Source organism: Xiphophorus hellerii, unplaced genomic scaffold (genome assembly GCF_003331165.1).
Source record: "Xiphophorus hellerii strain 12219 unplaced genomic scaffold, Xiphophorus_hellerii-4.1 PGA_scaffold_78__1_contigs__length_500000, whole genome shotgun sequence".
In the NCBI taxonomy this organism is placed as follows: Eukaryota; Metazoa; Chordata; class Actinopteri; order Cyprinodontiformes; family Poeciliidae; genus Xiphophorus; species Xiphophorus hellerii.
In genome coordinates, this window is record NW_022587653.1 from 404,198 (window position 1) to 430,432 (window position 26,235).

The 26,235-nt window shown below is 48.0% G+C and overlaps 1 protein-coding gene and 1 long non-coding RNA gene across 12 annotated transcripts in view; one reads left to right on the forward strand and one right to left on the reverse strand.

The window, feature by feature from the left end:
• Nucleotides 1-1,222: 1,222 nt before the first annotated feature.
• LOC116716671 (FH1/FH2 domain-containing protein 1-like) overlaps nt 1,223-26,235 on the reverse strand; it is a 29,870-nt gene continuing 4,857 nt past the window's right edge. For 2 of the 11 annotated variants that reach the window (XM_032557480.1, XM_032557489.1), the window contains exons 4-28: nt 22,385-22,452; nt 21,947-22,052; nt 20,948-21,042; nt 20,740-20,851; nt 20,178-20,272; nt 19,803-19,946; nt 19,371-19,714; nt 16,724-16,831; nt 16,238-16,309; nt 14,397-14,426; nt 14,009-14,059; nt 11,332-11,471; nt 10,952-11,008; nt 9,983-10,183; nt 9,717-9,874; nt 6,176-6,736; nt 4,948-5,097; nt 4,673-4,855; nt 4,486-4,605; nt 4,247-4,408; nt 3,957-4,147; nt 3,690-3,882; nt 3,129-3,303; nt 2,868-3,044; nt 1,667-2,303 (exon numbers count right to left, since the gene is read on the reverse strand). In XM_032557480.1, the coding sequence (XP_032413371.1) occupies nt 2,218-2,303; nt 2,868-3,044; nt 3,129-3,303; nt 3,690-3,882; nt 3,957-4,147; nt 4,247-4,408; nt 4,486-4,605; nt 4,673-4,855; nt 4,948-5,097; nt 6,176-6,736; nt 9,717-9,874; nt 9,983-10,183; nt 10,952-11,008; nt 11,332-11,471; nt 14,009-14,059; nt 14,397-14,426; nt 16,238-16,309; nt 16,724-16,831; nt 19,371-19,714; nt 19,803-19,946; nt 20,178-20,272; nt 20,740-20,851; nt 20,948-21,042; nt 21,947-22,052; nt 22,385-22,452 (3,779 nt within the window). In that variant the 3' untranslated portion in view covers nt 1,667-2,217. Of the gene's footprint in view, nt 1,638-1,666; nt 2,304-2,867; nt 3,045-3,128; nt 3,304-3,689; nt 3,883-3,956; nt 4,148-4,246; nt 4,409-4,485; nt 4,606-4,672; nt 4,856-4,947; nt 5,098-6,175; nt 6,737-9,716; nt 9,875-9,982; nt 10,184-10,951; nt 11,009-11,331; nt 11,472-14,008; nt 14,060-14,396; nt 14,427-16,237; nt 16,310-16,723; nt 16,832-19,370; nt 19,715-19,802; nt 19,947-20,177; nt 20,273-20,739; nt 20,852-20,947; nt 21,043-21,946; nt 22,053-22,384; nt 22,453-26,235 lie in introns of those variants that run through there. The other 9 variants (XR_004338582.1, XM_032557487.1, XM_032557485.1 and 6 more) reach the window with 9 other exon arrangements.
• LOC116716672 (uncharacterized) lies at nt 11,487-12,509 on the forward strand. The gene is made up of 6 exons (XR_004338583.1): nt 11,487-11,601; nt 11,632-11,671; nt 11,772-11,801; nt 11,872-12,251; nt 12,282-12,321; nt 12,402-12,509. It is a non-coding gene; the product is annotated as an uncharacterized LOC116716672 (long non-coding RNA).

A 26,235-nucleotide genomic window follows, 5' to 3' on the forward strand; every position in this document is an offset into this window, starting at 1 on the left:
CCCAGCTGATCTGATCACCTTTGACGACTCACATGTCAATACCCTAACTCTGACGTCATACGTCGGTCCGTTTGAGGATGACTCATGAGAAAAGAGCTGCCGGTTCGGACCCAGCTCTGGGTTCTGGTTCTGGTTAAAACACTGTGGGATGAAGAGGAGCAGGACCATAGGGCTCTTCACCCCAGCGCCACTCAGTGGGGGGCGTCTCAGTGCCTAACTGAAGCATAAATAATTCAAACTGAGGTCAGAGGTCATTTTAAATGACAGGAAATAAAAACATTTTTAAACAGTAAAATGTGTAACTTCGTTTGAATCAGTTTGATGGCTGCTTTGATCACACTGGATGGATGGATGCTGTTGGATGGTTGGTTGGATGGCTGGTTGGTTGGTTGGATGGCTGGTTGGATGCTCCTCGGTCTGCAGCAGAAACCTGATGGTTTTCCTTCTGGCCGTGTTGCTCCGGAGCAAAGCAGGAATAACCAGTAAGAATAACCAGTAAGAATAACCAGTAGGAATAACCAGTAGGAATAACCAGTAGGAATAACCAGTAGGAATAACCAGTAGGAATAACCAGTAGGCTCTCCGCTCCTCTAATCGCTTCGCCTCAGATTCCCAATCAGCTGAGTTGAAGGTCAGGTGAGGTCAGCAGATAAAAACCTGAAGCTGATTATGAACCGGCTGGGAGACGAACAGCAGATGAAAACTGTGATCCTGGCTGGAAATCAAATAAAGCAAATAAACTGAAGCTCAGAGAACCAGAACCACAAACATCCGGGTCCAGTTTCCTCTGAAGGCCTGGAGGTCAACCTGGACCAAGTTCACCTCCAAGCTGCAAAATCTGAGCTGCCGTTTGCAAAGTTACAGAGAAACATGAACTAGACCAGTGGTTCCCAAAGTGTGGGGCGCGCCCCCTAGGGGAGGCGCAGTGCCATTGCACTGGAAGCTGTATGGATGAAAAAAAAACAACCAGTTACACAAAAGTGTTTCACTGTAAAGATGTTTGTAGTTTGTTTTGTTGCAACCTGAAGTGTGAAATAAACTTCAGTGGAGTTTGAAAACAAAATGTGTTTAAAGGTTTATGTCTGGTTGAACCATGTGTGGCCAGTTGATTGTTTTTTCTTTTGGGGGGGATTTTATTGTAATCTGTAGCGGGCCCAGAAAATCTTTGAGAACCACTGAACTAAAGGATTTGGACGGTTTAGTCAGAAGAGAAAAAACTAAGTGAAAATCATGTTGGTCGTTTAATAACGTCAGTTTAAACTAAATATTCAGTTTGGAAAGCTAAACATTTAATTCCAAGCAAATTATGTAGTTAGCAAGCTAAATATGAGGCACCTAGCTAAGTAGCTAACATGCTAAATATTTGGCTAAACACTTAATGTTAGTTTAATATTTAAACTAAATATTCAATTTGGAAAGCTTTTGGCCGTGTAACTTTACAGAACCACGGGTTCTGAGCTGTTCAGCTTTAGTCAAAGGAAGTTCAAACAAACAAACAGGAAGTACTGATGGACCCACTTCCTGTTCTGCTGCTGAAGCGGTTTTGGAGAGACTGAGTAGGATCCGAGAAGAACCGAAACCCAGAACCGGACCGACAGGTTCACTCGAGTTCTAACTGGAGGAACCCAGCTCAGGTTCTACAGGTGGAAGAACCAGAACCAGAACATCAGATTTATTTAAAATCTTTATCAACAGCAGAAAAACATTCAGCCTCACCTCAGCTGAAACGTCGTCATCAGCTGAGGAACACCTGGACATCACACCAGAACCCAGTGACATCACACCAGAACCCAGTGACATCACACCAACACACCTGGTGGTAGGTGAGCAGTCGGACTGCTCGGTACCAGATTAACAAGAATGCTGTGGAGGTGAGAGGTCCAGAACCAGCAGCAGGCCCAGAACCTGAGCAGAACTTCGGCTAATTTACAGCAAACTGAAGCCTCTAGAAGCTGCAGGTGGTTCTGCGGTTCATCTCAAGCAGTTTGTTCTGATCCGAGTTCTTCTGGCCGTCCACCTGCAGGACTTTCTGGATCAGAACCAACGAGACAGCAGGTAAGTCCAGGTCTGGTGTGAAGAGCAAACAGATCAGTTCTGGTTCTGGTTCTGATCCGCAGTCTGAGCTGCTGTTGCTGCGCTGAAGGTTCATTTGCAAACAGATGAGGAGATAAACACTGGAGCAGCAGAAAGTCAGGAGGTCAGGAGGTCAGCGCAGGGTCAGACTCTGGCTCCCGTCTTGCTGGGCAGCAGACCCAGAGCCTGGACCGCCTCCAGGTCCAATCCGCCCTTCAGGGTCCTCCGCACTGCAGCACACAGAGAAAACGGGTCAGAACTCAGAAACATAACGTTTTCATCTCCATCACATTAATAATAAACTCAACAGGTCAGAGGTCATTTCAGCTGCTGGACTTCATGAATCCTCAGCTGGAGGAGAAACTCCTGCGGACCAGAACGCAACACCAGAACCGGGGAGAGGTTCTGCTGGCCGTTACTCCAACATGGCCTCCACGGAGGCGCTGCAGCGTTTTGACGCGCCGACGCTAATCCGCTCAGCGGGGATTTAGTCAGGAAGTGAAAACAGGACTGAGGAGCCGGCCTGATACCGGCTGTTTGGGAAACAGAGCTGCTGTTTGGTTTCAAACAGAACTAGAACCAGAACCGGACTGACCCAGAAGAAGGTTCCAGTGCTGCGTTAGACATCCCATCGCTATGCTAACGAGCTTTACCGCACAGCATGTTGCTGTAGCACTTAGTATTAGTTTCAGCTAAATATGGATTTAGCGTTAGCTCCAGCTAATGATAGAAAGGGAAGTGATTCTGTCGGGCCTCAGAAGAACCTCAGAGAACCCAGGAGCGTCTGGACTCACTGGACTTCCTGTTGAGTCGGGACCGTTTGCGGGACTTTGGGCTGGCGGTTCTGTTTGACGGGTTCTGGGTCACGGACTTCACCAGTCGATCCATGATGTCATCGTTGGCGTCATCCTGAGAGCCGGTCCCGTCGTCCCTAGCAGCGGTCAGAGTGGATGGACTCGCCGAGCGGTTACCTAGGCAACAGAAACGGAACATTAACTGGTCCTGACCGGACTCTAACCAGACCCAGAACCAGACCAGGGTTCTGTGGTTCTTACTGCGGACGGCTCTGGAGCGGCGCAGGCCTGCAGGATGAACGGTCAGGCTGCTGCAGCTGCTGGTCAGCAGGCTCGTCATGGTTTCATGCTCCTCCTCCTGATCAGAGCCCGGATCTGTTGCCATGGAGACGGGCGAGATGCTGTCCTGAACAGGAACGCCAGAAAACTTTTCCGTCTGAGGGAAAAAAGACAAGATGAGGTCTGAAACATCGTCTGCCTGAAACGATCCGAGGTCATTCCCAGGAAGTTCAGACGGTTTTTATGAAAAATAAAACATGGAAAATAAACATTAACTAGTGGAGAACTCTTCATTAAACTGTTTTCAGATCATAATATAAGAAGTAATTCTCAAAGATCAATAAACTTTAATTTCTAATCAATATTTTTGTCAAATCTTAGTGAGTTTTGAAATCTTTTCTTCTGCTGCATCTCTGCTTTCAGGTGTGCAGCAGCGCCCCCTGCTGTATCTCCACTGCAGGAACAGGAGGCTGATTCAGCTGCTGTGGATCAAACTGAGCAGAACCGTCTCCTGACCTCTGACCTCTGACCCCGGAGCGTTACCTCGGTGATCAGCATGCCCCGGGTCTTGTTCCGCTCCCTCTTGATGGTGCGTTTGCGTCTGATGGTGAGGACGCGCTCGCGGGTGGTGCGGTACTCCAGAGCGAACTCGCTGATGATGCGGCAGAAGCTGGTGACCTTCACGTCTCGGACAGAGAAGGACGGCTGACCCAGGAACAGCAGGAAGGAGTGGAACCTGCAGGGGACACGTCAGTCCACACCCGTCCACGCCATCTCCAGGGACGGACGGGTCGGGGCTGAGCTCCCTACCTGTTGATGACCCTCCTGTGGACGATCTTTAGGATCTTGACCCTCTGGGTGCAGTCCCTGAGGAACTCCGTCATCTTGTTCTTCAGCACCGCCTTGCTCTCATGCTTGGCCACCAGCTTCAGGTTCTCCCATGATGCCTTGCAGCGCTTCTCCAGCTGGACCAGATTCTCCGCCAGCAGGTCAAAGTCCACCTGAAGCAAAACAGGACACACGAGGACGAGCTGTGACATCATAACGAGCTGTGATGTGAATGGATGTGAACAGGTGAAGACAGGACAGGTGAGGCGTACCTTAGCGGAGCGGGTGATGGCGGGGATCTCGGAGTAGACGTCAGAGGATTGTGGGTAGTTGTCCTCCAGCAGGCTGCAGGTGTGGTGCAGCAGTGAGTGGCGGTGGACGGTGTCCTTCACCTCCACCACCTTCTCCAGGTAACTCAGCTCAAAGCCTTTGGCCTGGAACAGAGAAGAGCCACACTGGTGAGACTGGGAGAAACTGGGAGCAACTGGGATGTTTCTGGGATGTTTCTCACATTGGAGCTGTTGAGGAAGTTGCCGATGGCGAGCAGTGTGGCGAGGATCCTCCTGAACGTCTGATTGGACGCCAGCTGCTCCATGCCCAGCTTCAGGTCGAAAAGAGGCTCCGCGATCTCCTGCAGGGGGCGACAGCTGGTCAGCGGGCCGGCGGAACCGGAGGCGGAACCGGAGCCGTGCGCTCACCTTCTCCAGAACCTCATAGTTGAGCTTGAAGGCCCAGAGCTGCAGGCGGGGGTTCAGGGCGCTGATGGAGGCCAGGGTGAGCAGGAACTGCTCTGCGGTTCCTAGCGGCAGGTCGGGGTTCGCCAGCTGGGCCTCCTGGATCTTTTGCTTCTCCTCCTCGGTCGGGATCATCGTCAGGATCTTCTGCTCACAACAGAGAGGCCGTGAGGTCCGGACCGGCCCAAACGGGTCAGAGGACCAGAGGACCAGAGGACCGGTCCGGCAGCGCTGCGTACCTCCACCCCCTCCTTGCTGATGGCGTAGTCATCAAAGCTCAGGATGGCGTTCTTGATGACGTGGACGGCAGGAAGGACGGTCAGGCCGATGTTGATGGCGTTGCTCCGCTTTGGGTCCAGAACCAGAGACTTCTTGGGTTCTGGTCCCTTCTGCAAAGGACACGTTAGAGACACAATAGAGACACATTAGAGACACGTTAAAGACACGATAGAGACACGTTAAAGACACGTTAGAGACACGATAGAGACACGATAGAGACATGTTAGAGACACGATAGAGACACGTTAAAGACACGATAGAGACACGATAGAGACATGTTAGAGACACGATAGAGACACAATAGAGACACGTTAGAGACACAATAGAGACACATTAAAGACACGTTAAAGACACGATAGAGACATGTTAGAGACACGATAGAGACACAATAGAGACACATTAAAGACACATTAGAGACACGTTAAAGAAACGATAGAGACACGTTAGTGACACTAAAGAGACATGTTAGAGACACGATAGAGACACGTTAGAGACACGATAGAGACACAATAGAGACACATTAGAGACACGTTAAAGACACGATAGAGACACGTTAAAGACACGTTAGAGACACGATAGAGACACAATAGAGACACTAAAGAGACATGTTAGAGACACGATAGAGACACGTTAGAGACACGATAGAGACACAATAGAGACACATTAGAGACACGATAGAGACACGTTAAAGACACGTTAGAGACACTAAAGAGACATGTTAGAGACACGATAGAGACACAATAGAGACACATTAAAGACACATTAGAGACACGTTAAAGACACGATAGAGACACGTTAGAGACATGATAGAGACACGTTAGAGACACGATAGAGACACATTAAAGACACATTAGAGACACGTTAAAGACACGATAGAGACACGTTAGAGACATGATAGAGACACATTAGAGACATGTTAGAGACACGATAAAGACACGTTAGAGACACGATAAAGACACGTTAGAGACACGATAAAGACACGTTAGAGACATGTTAGAGACATGATAGAGACACATTAGAGACATGTTAGAGACACGATAAAGACACGTTAGAGACATGTTAGAGACACGATAGAGACATGTTAGAGACACGATAAAGACACGTTAGAGACATGTTGAGACAATTTGGAAACCGGACTGTTGTGTCCTGAGGGGGTCGCTACACGCTACAGGGGAGTTAGCTGGTTACCTTGGCGACCGGCAGTTCCTTGGACTTGGACTCGAACAGCGTCTCCAGGCGCGCCGTGTCCACCTCCACCTTGTCCAGCGACGCCCACACCGTCCCGCGGCCGAAGCGACATTTCTGCTGGCTCTCCGCCTGCTTCAGCTCCTTCCAGAACAGCTTCACCGTCTTCTTCTTCGTCAGGCCCGAAGGCCCGCCGCTCGGAGGGGGCGGAGCCGGGGGGACGCCACCTGGAGGGGGAGGAGGGGCACCCAGGAGGGGGGGCGGAGGAGGAGGCGGAGGAGGTGGCGGAGGAGGTGGCAGGGGAGCGGCGCATCCTGGTGGAGGCGGCGGAGGAGGAGGGACGCCTGAGAAATGGGAGGAAGAGGAGGAGTTGGTGCCCATGTCCAGGACGTCGATGTCTTCGTCCTCCAGCAGGTCGGTGAAGTCCAGGTCTTTGATCTTCAGGTCGGCGCCGCTGGGCTGCAGCTGATCCCAGGCGTCAGCCGGACCCAGAGAGTTCATGGACTCCGGGCACCGCGCCGCAGGCTCCGCCCTCACGCCGCTCTGCTGCCGGACCAAACGGTTCTGATGGGAGACGGACACACGGTCAGCCAACTTCCTCACACAGAACAGCGAAACAGCAATGCATCATGGGCAGTGATGTCAGCAAGGCGCTACTCTGATCGGATTTCAGTTACGCGTTTCCATTTCAAATCCAGTGATCAGATTACAGTTACTCTTCCAAATCACTGTGAGTTACTATTTTCTAGTGTAATTATTATTTTTTCCTCTGTGCGTCTTGAGGAGCGACCGCCGTTCATCTCCTCCCTGGTTCCTGTTCTGAACCAGGGAGGAGATGAACATTTTGTTGCTGGAAAAACAGGAACTATTTTGAGTTTCTGTCATCAAGTCTGATTAATATAAGCGACTTTGGGCTTGTTTTTGAACTAGGGCTGTTGTAAACAAATATTTTAGTAATCGAGTAATCTATGGATTATTCTTACGATTAATCGAGTAATTGGATAAAAAGATTATAAAATAAAATATTAGTAAATCTGGCATAACACCGATGTTACTATCAGGTATCAATATCAGTCCTAACAGTTACTTTTCTGTAGTTTATAAAACTAACCTGTAACAATAACAGCTCACTTTCTACATTAACCAGAAGAAAAGTTATACAAAGATCTGAAATTATATTCAATTTAATAATAAAGAGTCTCACAGATACGCTTATAAAAATGTCTATGCTCCAGATTTTAGTTTATGTATTTATCTCCAGTCACTTTAATAGATGAATTCTCGCCTTGCCCCATAACCTGACAAGCTTTGGGTTTGAGAAAACGGGAAATGTCTCCTGGAGTTTGGGGCGGTGGGGGGCAGGCGAACGAAAGAAGTAAGATGGGAGGAAATAGACCAGGTTCCAGACGAACTAAAGTCGGGGAACCGGTAGACCAGGGGGCGAACGTAAGAACCGGGGGAGCAATACAGGATTTTTACGGCACCTTCGTCGTCACACTCAGAAACTCGTCTACAGCCATGACGCTCCGCCAGCCGTTTGTTCAGACCGGGATGATGTGAGATTTATTGTGCGGTTCGTCCGTAAAGCTACACTTACACTGTAACCATCAGCTACTCAGCCGCCCGCCGTGTTCAGTCTATCAGCTCACCTGTATAAATACCTGCAGCTCTTCCTGCCGTTCGCTCTGAACCAGCAGCTCCTGGAGGAGAAAGGCTGCCGTACTCCAGGCATGGCGCCAGTCATTTTAAAGACGCTTATTGGTCCCCAAAAACCATGAAAACCCGGGCGTTATCACCACTCCACAAAATCCCCACGGGCCGAACTTGAACATTGGACGTCATGCCGCTAACTCTTAGCTTTCGTCAACAACTCAGAGGAGGAAGTCAGAGCTCCGCGCAACGCAAATAATGTCCCGGCCGGAAGACGGTGCGCTAAATTATAAAACATAAATTAAAGAAGCTTCGAGGCAGATAAATTTTCCTTGAGGAATTTTAATAATCGAGGAACTGGAATCATTCGAGGAATTGTTTCAGCTCTATTTTGAATGTGAAGCTGCTCATCTGGAAATAAGCAGAGGCACAATAAACTCCAGATGTTGACCCACATCCAGATAGTTTCAGTCGGACTCTCCCTGTCCATCATTTCCCAGGTGATCTGACCAAATGTGTCTTTGTTCATGTTTAAAATCTTATTTAGAGGTTTCTAGAGAATAATGGCCCATAGTTTGCTAACTGTTTTAGCACTAGCTAATGGTGTTTACTGTAGCTAATTATGCTAGTTCTTGCTAATGGTGTTCTTGCTCCTTAAAGTGTTTGAGGTTTTTTTTGCATCACAGAAACAACTTTTATGTCAACAGGAATATTGAGGCAGATTTAGGCCGCCATGTTGAGCCAGTCATGGATCCCTTTAGCAGTGACGTGCGGTCAGGGGAGGCAGGTGAGGCTCTGCCTCACCTGTAATCATGGAAAAATAATAATGATAAAATCATTTATATTGCTATTTTCACCCTGTGGTTTGTACTATACCTATTTTTCATTTAATTTAAAAAAAGTTCAGATTATTTTTTTTTCAAAATCGCTGAATTTCTGCATTTTCCCATTCAAATGCTCGGAAGCTCAGCTGGTGAGGCAGCAGCGAGCTGAGCCTCACCTGGGATTGCGCAACTTCTCGCTAACTGCACTGGCTGCCATTCTGAGAGCATGTTCCTCCTGTCTGTACTCGCCAATAAAATGGCTAAAAAACATTTAATGTATGAGCTGATTTTCCACAATTTAGCTTTTGTATATAATGTACAGTGTGTTTTTTTTTGTCACCAATTGTGTGCGTAACGTGTTTCATGTGCTGAAGAGCGATCAGAAACGAGGTGAGGCAGGCAGTTCTCTTGCCTCATGGCAGGGGGCGCTCATGATCCCAGACATTGTGACTCCACAACTGCAGAGTAAGATACTGTAAGCGAGCTAGCCATGGAGCTAGCCATACAACAACGTCAAGTGCAGCGATATATTTATAGTTTTCTCCTCTTACCACAGCAATTAATTAATAATCGCAAAATAATACTACAACAATACTACTGCAACAGACTGAATGTTCTGCTTTTTGCGTGGGAAATATTTGAGTGTTTTTTATTGTGGCGTTGTTGTCAGTTGCTATGGCAACGAGTCTGTGCGTAGCTGCGCTGATACCGAGAGCGACAAAAGACGTGGTTTTGAGTTGTACTTTAACGGGTTTCCCCTTCGCTGTGGAGCACAGCACGAAATGAATAATATCTACATGTCCAAGTTTGATTGAGTGAACGGAAATAGTCTTTTTGCCCTCCAGCGTTGTCCACATGCGCGTAATTTCCTTACATAAACAATAACATGCAGGGCGTCTATATTTGTAAATCTGAAGATGATTAAGTCAGTGCCTCACCAGCTATGAACCTCACCGCACGTCACTGCCGTTTAGAGAACTGATTAGCAGCTAAACTGACCCAGACTGGCTGGTTGGTTCTGACCCAACCCGCTTGCTGTCGGTACCTTCTATCTGACCCAGTACCGGTACCTTCTGCTCCTCGGCCAGCCGGGCCCTGGCCGTCTGCGCCGAGCCCTTCAGGCATTCCAACTCCGCCCTCTGGGGGGCGCTGCTCTCTGCGCCGGACTCCACCGACTGTGAGCTGAAGTTGGACAGTCGCTCCGAAACACGGCCACAAAGATCTTGACCTGGAGGAGAGCAAACAGAGGCGTCACTTTGCTGCAGATTTCTGAACCTCGGCTGCTGGAAAGAGAAGATGGTCGATGAAAACTTGATTTCACTCAGGCTCTCTTTACCGACTAAAACCTGGATCTGCTGCAGCCCGGAAACCTGCGCATGCTCACCAGGCGCGAAGCTGCCTTCTTCTTCCTTAACGGAGCCAGACGCAGCATCAGTCGGGCTCGAGGGCACTGCGGCAGAGGAGTTGGAATACATCATGTCCAGAACCAACATGGTGACATCAGACAGGGTGCTGCACTGCCGCTGCACAGGAACCGCTGCAAACATGATGAGTAGCACCAACATCCATCAGCTGGTCTCCATGACCCAGAGAGCTTCCCCCCCCACACACACACACCGGTGTGTCCACTTGAAGGGACAGTACCGACCGTCTGAAGCCGAGTTCTGGTCAGAATCAGAACCGTTTATTAGCTTCTTCCCCACATTTCAAAAGGTTCTGACCAGCAATGGGCACCGCTAACTAACATGCTAGCTGCGCTAACAATAACGTGCTGATCATAAACATTAGTTTACTAACATCAACAGCAGAAGCTAATGCTAAAGTGCTAACTTTAACCATGTTGCTACCCACCATAAGTCAATGTGTTATATCGCCCTCCAAAGGCTAAACCTGACATTACACTCCTTCCTGTGCCGCCACGCTTCAGGAAAGGATTCTTTGTGATGGACGTTTGTGGTTTCAGTTCAACGGTTGTTGAGTTTTGCTAACTCTGTAGATGATTAGCGTAGTTGACCACGGTAAAGTCAGAAAGCTCACATGACATATTTAGGTTTTATGCTGTTTCTTAACAATCGAGAACCAAAACTTTGAAACAAACATCAAACTTTATTCAACTGAAGTTTACAAAACAGCCAGCTAGATTAGCCTTTCAGAATTCATCTGGAAAAACTCATTTCGCAGAAGCTAAGTTAGCTAAAGGTTCTCAATGTGACAAAGCATCACGTCATCAGCATAGAAATGATGAGGATTCTAGATGTGGGTCTGCGGCAGGCTGCAGGGCATTGTGGGTACTGTAGTTTCTCACCTGGATCATTCTGCGAGTCTGAGGGTCCGTTTGTCTCCAAGCTGCTGGATGTCGAGGCTGAAGAAACAGAATTAATCTAGATTACTTCCAACATTCAGACACATCCGTCTGCAGGTCAGGAGCTGAACACGGCAGCTTCAGAACCGGGTCAGACTTTTTTTTTTTTTTTTACCCCTCCAGGGGTTTTGTGGCTCTAGTGTCCCTTATATGACAGCAGGCTGACAGGAAACGGGGAAGGAGAGGGGGGAAGACATGCGGCAAATATCGTCGGGTCCGGGAGTCGAACCCGCGACGGCCATGTCGAGGACTCAAGGCCTCCAAATATGGGTCGCGCTAACCACTACGCCACCACGGCACGCCCAGAACCGGGTCAGACTTACCGGGTCGCTCAGGCGCCACGCCGGCGCTGGGCTCAGGGCATGGACTTATGACATCATCACACAGCTGGGGAATGCTCAGGAGTTTACTTCTCCTCTTCTTGTCCCAGTTAGTGGCTGCCAGGCTGCGCAGGAAGGTACCTCTGTGAGAGAAGGAGACCAGGTGAGACCAGGTGGGACTAGGTGAGACCAGGTGGGACCAGGTGATACCAGGTGGGACCATGTGAGACCAGGTGAGACTAGGTGAGACCAGGTGGGACCAGGTGAGACCAGGTGACACCGGGTGGGACCAGGTGGGACCAGGTGGGACTAGGTGAGACCAGGTGGGACCAGGTGATACCAGGTGAGACCAGGTGGGACCAGGTGATACCAGGTGAGACCAGGTGGGACCAGGTGGGACTAGGTGAGACCAGGTGGGACCAGGTGATACCAGGTGAGACCAGGTGGGACTAGGTGAGACCAGGTGGGACTAGGTGAGACCAGGTGACACCAGGTGAGACCAGGTGGGGCCAGGTGAGACCAGGTGACACCGGGTGGGACCAGGTGGGACTAGGTGAGACCAGGTGGGACTAGGTGAGACCAGGTGGGACTAGGTGAGACCGGGTGGGACTAGGTGGGACCATGTGGGCCCAGGTGACACCAGGTGAGACCAGGTGGGACTAGGTGAGACCAGGTGGGACTAGGTGGGACCATGTGGGCCCAGGTGACACCAGGTGAGACCAGGTGGGACTAGGTGAGACCAGGTGGGACTAGGTGGGCCCAGGTGGGACTAGGTGGGACCATGTGGGCCCAGGTGACACCAGGTGACACCATGTGGGACCAGGTGACACCAGGTGGGACTAGGTGGGACCAGGTGAGACCAGGTGAGACGAGGTGGGACTAGGTGGGACTAGGTGGGACCAGGTGAGACCAGGTGGGACCATGTGGGCCCAGGTGACACCAGTTGACACCAGGTGGGACCAGGTGAGACCAGGTGGGACTAGGTGAGACCAGGTGGGACCAGATGATACCAGGTGATACCAGGTGGGACCATGTGAGACCAGGTGGGACCATGTGGGCCCAAGTGACACCAGGTGGGACCAGGTGAGACCAGGTGGGACTAGGTGAGACCAGGTGGGACCAGGTGAGACCAGGTGGGACCAGGTGAGACCAGGTGGGACTAGGTGGGACCAGGTGAGACTCAAACCAACAGTCTGGATCTAATCAGATTTTTTATGTTTTGATCGGTTTTCTGAACTGAACTGAAGGATCTGTGATTCTCCAGTTTCAGATCTCCGGAACCAACACCGGTCCAGTCAATCCAGAACTCCTCTCAGCTGATCAGGATTCACCTGGTCGGCTAACGGAGGAGCTGCTAGTGAGTTTCAGCCAGGTGGATGAGGGCCTTCGTCAGAGTCATCCTCCAGAACCATCTGGACAAACATCAGAAACAGGAAGGAAGCAACCCTTATGATGGTTGCTATGGCGATAACCTCTGAGGCTGTGGCGGCCCGCAGCATCACTTATCCCAATCAAACCCAGCCTCCAGCGAACGGCTGCAGGGTGGAAACAGAACCGTCAGGTCCAGTTCCTCCAGAACCGATCAGAACCGAGCCTACTCTGCTCTCTGATCGGCTGATCTGCTGGGCCGGATCACATGACCTCATGAAGGCCCTCGGATCAAACGCCTTGAGCTGCTGGAGGTCAAAGGTCACGCTGTTGGTTTGAGTCAAGAACATGACAGCAAATCAGATTGGACCTTCACTACAGAACCAGAATCAACCAGAACCAACCCACCACCACCATCACTCTGATTGGCACAGTCAGGCTGGACCCAGACGTTCCTGACCCGGTTCTGTTAGTCAGCCTGACCGTCAAACCCGTCAGCATCTCATTATATGCGATGAGGTTCTGTTGGATCCAGCTGATCCGATTGGGCAGCTGAACAGAACCCAGAACCTTTCCTCCAGCTGAACGTTTGGACCGGGCCAGCACTCTGCAGCGGCGGTTCTGAATGTGGCTCCAGTCCGGTTCTGATCCAGTTTAGGAGTTTCTATGGTTCTGATTGGAACCACAGAGACAGCAGAGCTGGACCAGAACCAGACCAGAACCAGAACAGGAGAGGAGGGCAACTTTTACACTGATCACACACACACCCTCACACACACACACACACACACCCTCACACTCACAGACACACCCCCTCACACTCACACACACTCACACTCACACACACCCCCTCACACTCACACACACTCACACTCACACACACACACCCTCACACACACACACACACCCTCACACACTCACACACGGCCGAATGCTTTGGTCAGATTTCTAGCTCACCAGAAACGAGATAAACTAACTGATAACTAATCATATATCAGAGATTAAATCAATAATCAATAAAAAGTTCCAGATCATTCACTCATAGTGAAACGTTTTTCTGATGGCAGAGGAGCCACAACTTTTTATCAATATTAATTATTGATTTAATCTCCTAAATCTGATTATTAGTTTTTATTTCATTTCTGTAGAAACTAAACCAAACAGACTTTGTGTTTTTACAGTGTCAGAGAAAGTGATCCGCTTCCTGTGAACCCAAATGTCACCAGAACCAGAACCACACCGTGCAAGGCCCAACAGAACCGCAGGCCTCCCTGCAGCTCCCAGCATGCAGTGGGGCTGCGGCGGTACTTACTGGAACTTCTTCAGAACTGGCTTGTTCAGATTCACATCAAAGTCCTCTGGGCTGCAGAGACACGACACACACACGTCACACAGCCGGACCCGACCCAACAGAACCGGCTCAGCTGCATGACAAACTCCTCACAGACCCACAGAACCCAGACAAGAGAAACTGGACCTGGAGGTTCTGCCCCCACCGGATCAGAACTCAATCACAGAAAAAACAAAGATGGAGGAAGAACAGGATGAGACAGAACCGCAGGGTGGATTAGTCGGGTCCAAAAGGTTCGAAACGTTTCTGACTCCAGAGTTAATGTGGAAACACCTGAACTGGACCTGAAACCGGCGGGTCTATGCAGCTGAGCGCCACGAGGAAGAGGAGGAGGATGAAGAATACTCACCAGAAGACTTCCTGCTCAGCCTCCAGCGAGCTGGAGGAACGAGGGAGCGGACACACAGAACAGAGGAGAGGAAGAGGAGAAAGAGGAGGAGAAACCATTAAAACACTGACAGAGAGAGAGAGGGGCGAGAGACGCTGCTGCAGGAAGCCCTGTGATTGGCTGAACTGATGCTGGGGGCGGAGCCAAGTTCCTGTCAAACGTTTAATCCATCTAAAAAACTGAAACTATTTTATACCAAGACATTATAATAATCTACAATAATAATGTAAAAAACTAAATTCATTCAGTTTTACGGAGGACGATTAGTGCCAGAACTCTGATCACAAAAATGAAAAAAATCACTTAAATCTGATACGTTCCTCCTGAAAGATGGCTCTACGTCTTTGCAACTCGAATCATCGCTGAAGCTGTTTGCTCCCAAATGTCTCTGATCAGAGAAAAAACTGTTTAAATTCAAAGAAAAAGTCAGAATTATTATTGTTATTATTGGTGATTGGCCCCATTTACAGAAATACTTAAAAGATCGAAAACAATTAAAGAACAATATTTAACTTGAAATACCCAACAATTGTAATCTAAAAATAATAAGGAAATTATTCATCAACATTTTATTAAGTTGAGAAAACCTCAACATTTCTCAACATCTTGAAAATATCTAGAAAAAATACAAAAAGAACCAAAAAAAATGAGAACATTCTCCAGGAAACAACCTGAAGCGTTACAACAAAACAAACTGCAACACAAAGGAGCCAATGAGAAGAAAGGAGGGAAAATATCCTCCAGGCATTGGTGGACACCGCTAGCTACGCAGCTAGCTACGCTAATGCTGAATAACTAACCTGAAACATCAGCTTCGCTAATGCTAAAGCGCTACACCAGCAATGTATTTAGTAGAAGCTAATGCTAAAGCGCTAACTTCATCCATGTCGATACGTACCATGTGGACATGAGGATCGCTCAAAACACTAGCATGATCAAAGCCTGACAGTTTGTTCATGCTAGTGTTTTATTTATTTAGCGTTTGTTTCAACTTCAAAACATTTTATTCTACCAAACATTTACAAAACACGCATCAAATTAGCGCTCTAGGATTTTTCTGAAAAAATTCATTTAGGTGAAGCTGAGTGTGCTAAATGTTTTCAGTTATCAAAATGCTAAAGCGCTAAGCTAATTAGCTCAGATATCAGCAGAACAGAATGCCCACCACTGCCTATAGAAAAAAAAATTATTTGATGATAAAAATGTAAAAATAAGATAAACAAATAGTTCCAGAAAATAAATAATCTAGAATCAAGAAATCCAGATAAACAGTGAGCATGAAGTCAATTTTAAGTTTACAGAGGATCCCAGAAAATCTTTAAGAAATTAACCAGACATGCAATTTGTCAAATGTTGTCCTGAAACATTCCAAAAATATTTTCCTAGAATTAAAAACTTCCCAGAAAACTTCAGAACAAAATCTAAAACCAAAGATTTAGAGAAAGAGGAGGACAGTTTCAGACGCTCTCTGGGAAAAAAAGCTGAAAATAGGCGAGAACAAGAGCCGTCAACAGAACCAATACAGAACCATTAACAGAACCGAACAACAGAAAAATCCGGATCAACAGAACCGATCCAAAGAAAAATCCAAGAATCAAAAACTCCCAAATTTATCCAGGATTATTCCAGAGAGGACAAAGAGCTGGTCTAAAAGAGGATTTCTCTAAATAATTTCAGACAGAGAAACTCCCTGATGTCAGGCAGAACGTCTCCAGTCTGGTTGAACTGGGAGGACTCCAGTCCCACCAGTTCCAGAAACCAGTCAGGACTTAAATATGATGGAAAAACGTCGGTTTACTCACTTTTGACGAGGTTTGGACTCTGGTCTGACCAGCTGATCTGAGTTCTGCTGGGACGGATCCGATGGAGATGAGCTGTAGGACAAACACACACCCATACACACACACACACACCCACACACACACACACACACACAGAGAGAGACTGAGCCAAGCACATGAAGAGATGATGAAGAGTTTGCATTCTAGACTTGGTTACTGCCAGATCTGCTGCAGCTGTCTGGTTCTGTTTTTCTGCTGTTTCCAACCTGATTTTAACTAAATAAAACCTGAACAGAACCTCTCAGGACCCGACCCAGTCCAGATAAAACGCTCTAAACCTCGTCTGATCCCAGAAGTTAAAGCCCTGTGTGTTATTCTCCCTCCAGCGCCCCCTGCAGGGCCAACTTCTCGGTTTTTACTGAGCTGCAATGTCCTGATCAGCTTGCAGGGGTCGCTGCAGGTCCTGCTGACAGGAGGCAGGTCAAAGGTCAGTCAGGAGGTACAGACCTGCAGCCGGGCGGAGGCTCCTCAGAGATGGAGCTGGTTTTGGAGAAGAGGCGGGACTTCCTGCCCAGACCCAGAGCTGACATGTGGTGGCTGAGAAAAGAGCGACTCCTGGTGGCCGATGGGCGCAACCGCAGCGAGACAGAGGAGAGGAAGGGAAAGATGGCGGATTAGAGGAGACAGAGGACAGAGACCAACAGGAGGACACCCAGAGGACAGAGACAGAGGACAGGTCTGCAGGCGAGACATCTGGTAACTTCCTGTCCACCTATCAGGAACATGATGATGGACCCGGCCGAGAGGAACCAGAACTATAGTAACTATCAGAGGTGTGACCAAGTCACTGTGTTGCAAGTCTCAAGTAAGTCTCAAGTCTCTGTCCTCAAGTCCGAGTCAAGTCTCAAGTAAAGACAGGCAAAAGTCGAGTCAAGTCTCAAGTCAGGAACCTTAAATTTCAAGTCATTTCGAGTCGTTTTTATTTTATTTTTTTTTTAGAATTTGCAATTATACATAAAATTCAAATAATAGACCATTTGTTCTTTTTAAAATATGTATTTGAGGTTCATTTGTGATCCTCTTATTCATCTGGTATTCTTCAAATCTGTCAGAAGTAAACAGATGTCAGAAAATAAATTACAGCCTTTCATGAATTACATTTGACTTCAGTTTACTCCTTCTATTCATAAATAAACATCAACACTACAACAATCATAGTTTTCAAAAAATGAAATAAGTATAAATGAAGTTATCACAAGTAAACTCAGGAAGGTCTGGTGCATTTATTTTTCTGCTTTTATTTCTAAGTATGTTAGTTTCAGTCCTCCGTAAATATGGGACAGATATTCTAAACACAACATTTATTTGGGACAGTCACTGTATTTGGTCTTTTTTTTTTTTTTTCCCAGCAAAGCTATACTACTTGGAAATGGGTTCTGTGCGACATGTGACAGTCACGCCGGTCATTGCATTAAGTCAAAAACAGTTGACTTAATGCACTGACTGCAGTAAACAATATATTGTCAATATAATTTCCCAACGTAGATGTCTTCAAATACACCAACCATCCTTAGATGATACTAGACCCGGCTCATCATCATGATGGGACAGAGAGACTCTGTTCCCTGTGTTCAGGTCCAGAATCTGCTTTCTGTTCCGGAGCCCCGCTCACTATCCACCGGCTTCCTGAGCTAACACGGTGCACATTATTTGTGGAGGCATTTGAAGGACCGGATTTATGGTAAATCATCACCAATTTAACCCGGAGTACACATGCTAACACGAAGTTAGCTAAAGTCAACTATCTTACAGCAAAAGAAAAGTGCCACCTACCGATCTTTGTGAAGCTTCAAATGCCGGACAAAGTTGGACGTCGTGGCATCTCCATCCGATATTCTCTTCTTGCATGTTTTACAAGTTGCAGTTCGTTTTTTAGTCGAAAGTTCATAACCTACGTAGCCAAAAGAAATTACTCGCGGAAGCATATTCGAGCGGTTATTTCGTATTTCGTTCCCTGAGCTCTGCAGCTTTGCCGCGTTTTTTTAAACGTCCAAATCCTGTTAATTTGATTGGTTGTGCTGCAGCTACGTACACATACATACATAAGGAGAGAGGAAAACCATAGTGACGGTCTGCGCATATTGATACGGAATGAGTGAAATTAATTAATGACGCCACTTTATAAATAATGTGTTTTAAATTTTAAGACTTTGAGTAAAAAATATCAAGTCTTTTCAAGTAAACAGCTTCAAGTCGAGTCAAGTCCCAAGTCAATGGCATGAAAGTCAAAGTCAAGTCCGAGTCTTTGAGCATTTTTTCAAGTCAAGTCTCAAGTCGTGATTTTAACGACTCGAGTCTGACTCGAGTCCAAGTCATGTGACTCGAGTCCCCACCTCTGGTAACTATAGCTATTATATTTTACTAAAACTAACAAAATAAAAACTGAAATTGAAAAAGCAATTTCATCAATTGAAATAACATCAGTAATTATTGGGGAAAAACTAACTAACTGGAACTGCAGCATGCGTTTCTAAAACAAACTAAAGCGTGCTCTAGATGCAGCATCCGTCATTTTAGTGTTTATGAATCTTTTTTTAGCCTTTCGATGAGCCGTGGAACCGACTTCTTCCCACACAAGCAGTTTACGTCAGCTGTTGGCCAATTACGGCGCTGCGTTACGGCTTCGCCGGTCCGCCGAGCGGCGACAGAGAAAACGCAGAACAAACTTTTAGAAAATGATTTCTGTAGATTCGTTACATAATCTATGTAAACATAATCACAACACAATATTTGACCTTTTTAAATCCTGTAAAGTATAAAAAAATCAAAACTACAACTAAAACTAGCAACTCCAGCATGTCCAGCATGAGGACGGACCGGTTCCTGCTCAGAACCTGAGGACCCGGTGCTGGACCCAGAGACAGGCTGAGGACAGAAGGTTCTGAAGGCTTAGACTCGGACCCGAGTGCGACCCAGTAGTGAGTTGCCGTGGCAACGGTGCAGATCTGAACTGGTGTCTGCTACCAAACATGGAGGACAAACCTTTCTGCTTGCTGGAGTCACCCGTCTCCAAACTGGGACAGAACCAGAACATGGTCCAAAACAGCTGGACAGAGACAACCCAACAGCACCAGCTGCCGGTCTGTGGACTTACGGGCTGGACGGCGTCATGGTCCCCAGCTCGGTGGACCCATCGCCGCCGGGTCCAGCGGGGGGGGGCAGCGGCGAGCCCCGAGGGGACCCGGAGGGGCTGGAGGCGGAGCTTCCGGGTTCAGAGGACAGCGGCGACGAAGCGGTGCTGTCCAGCGTGGGCGAGGATATGGTGGAGGACGGGGAGAGGACAGGCGTGGACGGGTTGGGGGACAGCAGGTCCGGCAGGTTCTGACTGGAGCGCCGGCTCCTCCTGCCCTCCTGGTCGCCGACGGCCATCTTTCTCCTCTCCTTTCGGAGGAGGGGTGCGGAGTCATCCACGTCTCCGTCCTCGTGCCGCAGAGCCGCCTGGAGGACAGGAGACACGTGAGGACAGCAGGCGGCGCCGAGTCGGCGGACAGGAAGCGGAGCGGGAACGTGACCTCGGCGACGGTACCTCATAGGTGGAGAACTGGGCCTTGAGGTCCGGCTCCGCCCGCTTGCTGCTCAGGTGTTTCCGGACCACGGCCTCCATGCCCAGACGCTCCAGGCAGTCTGTCACGTCGTAGAACGAGTCCTGGTCCGGCAGCGCTGCCAGAATCTGGACCGGAACCACAAAGGGAATGAGCCGACGGAGGATGGTTCTGGTTCTGCTCTCTGACAGTTCTGGTTCTGGTTTCTGACAGGTCTGGTACTGGTTCTGGTTCTGGTCTCTCACAGGTCTGGTCCAGGTCTGGTCGGTTCTGGTTCTTGTTTCTGACCGGTCTGGTTCTGGTTCTAGTTCTAGTCTGGTTCTGGTCTCTGTCAGGTCTGGTCCTGGTCAGGTCGGTACCTTGTTGATGAGCGTCATGGTGAAGACCAGCAGCTCTGTGTCGGCGCCGTTCTTCTCCTCCAGAACGTCCATGAGGTTCGTCCAAGGCTTCACACCTAAAGCACGCACAGTGGTAACCATAGCAACAGCCCCCATCAGCACACCTGGGAGGGAGTCTGGGCCTCATCCACCTATTAGGTTGGAGCCCTGTGTGTGTGTGTGTGTGTGTGTGTGTGTGTACTTGTATTTGCTGTTATAGGGGACACCTTTCTCCAGTTTCACCCACAAATTCAGGTCCTTGTAGAAAGTGAGGACACACTTTGTTGCAACTAGTACTGCACTGTACTAGTTTGAATTATAGATAAGATGTGAATTAAGTGCTAGTTAATTAAGTTAAAAATAAATAAGAATAAAGTTAGAAATAAACTAGTACTGGTTAGGGGAAACCTCTGAGTTACACATGGATGCAGATAACAAAGTTAATGTAAGTCAAAACAAAGTCCCAAATTTGCACAGAAGTACAACAATGTATAAGTGTCTCTTCTTATGTCTCTCTTGTTTCTCTGTGTGTGTGTGTGTGTACCTCTCTTTGAGTCCACCGTTGTCACGGCGCCGATCAGCAGAGGACCGTTGGACTCGGCATACTCCACAAACACAATGAGGAGCTTCAGAGCCGTTTTCACCAGCAGGTGAGACTGGAGACAGAAGGAGCAGAGTCACTGTCTGACCAGCAGGGGGCGCCACCACTCTTTTGATCAGGCGTCTCAGGTTGATTTTGGGTTCTGACTCACCACACTTCCTGTCAGCGTGTAGAGCCACTGCAGCGTCTCTGGGTGGTGGATCACGCCGTTCATCCCGTCCACAAACAGCATGATCTGGCTGAGAGCTGGATGGCGGGGGGGACGGAGGGACAGACAGGAAGACAGATGAGTCTCCACAGTCCCAGCCTCTAGGCTATAATCTGAGGCTGCGCTCTGCGGCTTTTCTGGACGTGTGAAGAGCAAAGTTTCCGTCCTGTGGGACGAGGACGCCTGTCTGACTGAGACTAAAACAGCGATCCGTTTGGATCAGCACCAAACACAACAGCAGAGACGTATGGAAGAGCTTCCATCTTTGAAACACGCCTGGGAGACACATTGATAAATTAATGAACTAATTAATCTGCTTTTTCCCACCAATGTGCTTCTTTGGTTTCTGTAGTTCAGAGTGATGTCATCACGCCCAGGGCTGCCATCTTGTTTAACAAGCGTGTTTTACAGCTTCTGGTTATTTGGACATTGATTTATTTATTCTTTAAATCACAAGAGTAAAGTTGAAATGTAAGGAAAATTAATTAGTGATTGAATGAGTTTTAATGAGAACATAAAAAAGTTACATTAAAATGAGGAATGCTGAGCATCTTGTGGAGTTACTTTTGTCTCAGTTTTACAGATAAGAACATTCTTAATCTTTTGACTCATCAGGTTATCAGCAGCAGCAACGTTGAAACAAAAGCATCTGTTATGAAGAAAGAATCATACTGAGCTTCTCGCTACTCTACAAGTTTTTTATTGTAATTTTCAAGTGTTTTTCTTGTAATTAAAGAAAACTTCTCATAGTCTGGATGTAATTCTTCATCAGACAACTCACAGGATGGGCTTTTTAGAAAGTAGTTTTTAGAAGAGAAAACAAGAATTAAAATCAATTAAACCTGTAAATCGGATTTGGTATGAAAAAAGTTTGTATTTTTAGCCAGGAGTCGGAGCCACGTCTCAGGGGGCGGGGCCACGTCTCAGGGGGCGGGGCCTTACCTCTCAGGATGTAGTTCTGGTAGTTGTGGTCGGCTTCGGCTCCAACCTTGATGAAACACGCCAAGCCTTCAGATGCTACAAACTCTGGGACCAGATCCTTATCGTCCTGGAGACACAGACCATCTTCTTCATCATCATCATCATGTCAAGAGGGTTTTCCCTGAGTTCATTCTGGAAGGCAGCAGTTCCAGGATGACCTCTGACCTCCACCAGACTAGCCATTGCACCGCTCTGCAGATCGTCTCCTGCAGCTGCTGAGCTCCTCGTCCAGCAGGTGGAGCTGTTCAGGTGGAGGAGCAGCAGAAGGAGAATACTCCAAAATGTAGCACCAGCTGCAGGAGGAGCTGCAGCAGAGGACCAGCAGCGCTGCATGCTGGGAAATGCAGTATGGTCTGCAGGAAGTCGTGTCGTGGCTCAGGTGAGTCTGCAGGCGGTTACCTGGAAGAGCTGCTTGAGGGAGAACAGACAGCGCCTCAGCTCTGGGCCTTTGGAGTTGTACAACCTCTCTGGAAACCAAGAAGAGACAGGAAGTGATGTCACAGCCAGGTGGTCGATTCAGATCAAATTCAGTGACCGATATGGACCGCCCCAACTTCAGCAACCAATCAGGACGGAGGAGGAGCTATGAGCTCCGCCCACTGCTGCAAACAACCTGCAGAACTTCCTGTTTCAGTCCCGGTGTTCATGGCTACTATTTTGTCTTGTTTTAACCAAAAAACAATTTTTCAGATTAACTATTTTGTAAATTTACAACATTACAAAAAAATAAAATGTTTTTTTTTACAAACTAATAATTTACCAAAAAGGAATGGGCTGAAGCCAAGGCTTATGTGTGAAAGTATGTTTATGTGCATTTTATTTTAGTTGTATTTATTTATTGATTTACTGCATGACTGTTTTGCTGCTGGATATGAAAGTTTCCCTCTTCAGGATCAATAAAGTATCTAAAATATGTAATTTGATATTTGAGGAGGACAAACAGCTGGCAGCTCCTTCAAACCGTTTCAATTTATTTGGTTTTAATCTCAGAACGAGTCTATGAGTCGGTCTGGGTCAAACAGCTGCTGCAGACGCACAGGTCCGGTTTGATCCGGTCCGGTCCGTGTGCAGAACTAGCAGAGGTTCTGCTGCCGTCCCGGTTCGCCGGTTCTGGTTGTTGTGAAACAGAAGTTGGTTCCTGAGAAGCTGCGGAGCAGGAGTCAGCATGATGAAGACGAGGATGATGAAACTGCAGCAACAGGCGCCGACATGCAGAGAGGTTCTGATGAGAAGCCGAGTCCAAACGCTGCCGAGAAGCAGGAGGAGTTTCCCAGATTTATCGGATATTCTGCGTCTCTTTCTGGCTCTGAACCAGAGTCCGGATGAGTCTGGATCTGTTTGGGTCAGAACCAGCAAACCGGGCCATCAGCTTCCTTCATCTCTCTAAACAAAGACGCCGCTGGAACCAGAATGCAGCTCCACAATCGGGCCAGCAAACAACTCAACCTGACCCAGTTCAGCAAGAACCCCGACTAGAACCGAACAGAACCAACCAGAACAGATCAGAACTGAGAAGAGGAAACCGGGCCGGTTCTGGTTCTGCAGCTCTAACTGGTTTTTCTGCCTCATTCCTGAATCCTGCCGGGAACCAGGCGGTCGAGGCGGGTCGCACCCAGAACCGGTCCTGAACTGTGATCCGATCCAGACATAGCAGAACTCCAGCTGCTCATCCACAACCAAAAAAAGAACAAGCTGCAGTTTCCTTTCCTCCACTGACATCATTTCCTGCGTGCTGACATCACTTCCTGCGTGCCGACGGTGGCTCATGCTGACTGGCAGCTGTTTCCCACCATCAGCTGAGGAAGACGAGGATGATGAAGAGCAGCTGAGTGAAGGACTCTGAAGGTCAGAGGACCCGTCTGACCAGAACCAGAACCAGAACCACATTCGGCTGAATTCTCCACAAAAACATATTTCATGTTCAAACTGAGAACATGAAATATTGACTTTGTAATTTTTTTGTAATATTGCCTTATCTGGACCAGAACCGAGCCGAACAGAACCTCCGAACCTCTGCAGGTCCAGTGCTGCAGCATGCAGATATTCATCAGGATTATTATCTGCAGCTGATCCGGATCCGACCTGCAGAACAGAACCTTCATCCTGATGAAGGTTCCTGTTTATCCTCAACAGGAAGTGAGGCTGATAAACCCACTGAGGCATTTCCTGTCTGAGTCGAGCAGCACGAATTCACCCGGAGGAACCGGGCCACAGCTGCTGGTTCTGGTACCGGAGTTCTGGCTGAGAGGGCCACCAGGGAAGAGGTGTTTAACATTTGACCCCTCTCTGGGAGTGAACCTGGTCCGAACTGAGCCAGAGTCTGGTTTCGTACAGACAGAACCGTCCTCCATGTCTCTCTGGTCGGAACGTTGATGTGGTCCAACAGAACCGACTCTGGTTCTGAATCCGTCTAGGCAGCAGAACTGGCTCCAGATGTTCTCTGCAGCTGGTTTCCAGTCGGAGCAGAGATCAGCGAGGCGATCCTCAAGGCGGTGTCCTCGGCCCACTGCCGTTCAGCTCCACGCTGCCCCTGGTGGAGACCATAAGGTGCTACATTTTAGCCATTAGGGCGGCGTCCCCTGGGCGTTGCCCCGTTGCTCCGCGCTGCATGTTTCACATGCCTCCCTGCTTCAGCAAACTGGTCTCCAGCTGACGGCCGATCAGCCGATAATCAATCGTCTGGATCTCTGGCAGAAAAACGAGGAAAACAAGCCGAGCAGGAAGAGAAGCAGCGCGTCTGCGCTTTGTTTCAGGACGGATTCAGATGGATCGAGATCCAAAGTGTTGTTCTGGTCCGCCGCTCCATCCATACCAGAACAGAAACAGAATATCAATATTAGAGCTGGGAGTTTAGCTCAATTTATTAATTACATCAATCTTAATGTTTGGTTTTTTTTACAGAAATCCCAAACAGGAACCTTTGTATTCACTTGTTTCTGGAGCGCCCATAAATCTGACGCACAACATCTGCTGTCTGATGGAGCTCTGCACGTTTTCAGAGACCGGAAACCGGCCCGGATTCTGGACAGGATCTGGATTCAAGACTCATTCAGGACATGGTGTTGTCATGGTAACGCAAGGCTGTCGACTCATTGTTCTTGGGAACCCTCCTCTTCCTCAATACCAGCCTGACTCAGCGAGTCATCGACCAGATTCCACCACACACACGCCCACACACCCCGCCCCCACACGCACACACACCCTGCGCGCACACACCCACACGCACACACACACACACACACACACCCACAGACACGCACTGCAGCATATGAAGCAACACACTCTGGGCAAAGATCCAGGAGAAGAAAAGCTTCATCTGGTCCTTTCCAGTTACCTAAAACTGGATCCCGTTGTTCCCAGTGTTCCCAGCAGCAGGAATAGAAATGAATTGAGACTCATTCTGGTCACGCTGATTGTCTCCACATGAATAAAAATCTATAATAATACATCTTTAGGCTTCTGAGGCAAAAACAAGATGAAATCAATATTTCTGACTCAATTATTGATTTATTTATTGATTTGTTTTTCAAATTTAGATTAAATCATGAACCGGAAAACATTTTTTATCCAGATAGTTTTCATTTCTAAGGAGTTTTACTCACATTTTACCTTCATTTTTATCTCAATCTTTTATCTGATTTTGGGTTGATTAAATTTTATCTCATTTATTTTCTGACTTTTTTAAATTCTGGTTTGTGCCAAGATTTTATTCTGATTCTATTTTGATTTTATTTAGATTTTTATGCTACGTGATTATTATACATTCAGATTTTATCTTGTTTAACATTTAATTTATTCTCATTTTATTTTGATTTTTCAGGCCAGAATTTCCTGATTCTTTTTAATCCTAATTTTAATCAGATGTTGAGGTTGAGAGGTCAGAGGTCAGAGGGGGAGCTAAACGTCTGACGCTACAGGCCCAGCTAGCATCTTAAAGGTCAGAGGTCAGCTGTTGTTTGTGTGTGGTTCTGGTTCTGTTGGGTCTAAGTAACGCTGTGGTTTCTGGAGTCGGCTCCTCAGCGAGTCGCCTGCAGGCTGGCAAGGCATGCTGGGAAAGCCCCGCCTCCAGCCGTGAAACTTTGCAAAACTTTGTCCCGACAGACTGAAGCTGCTGCAAACAAAGAGAACCCCTCCGGGCCCAGACGGGCAGCCGCCTGCAGAACCGGCCCGGCTGCAGCACCCCCAGCGTTTAGCTCCTCCCCCCGGATGTTTGACAAGTTCTAACAGGCCAGAACCAGAACTTTAACCGG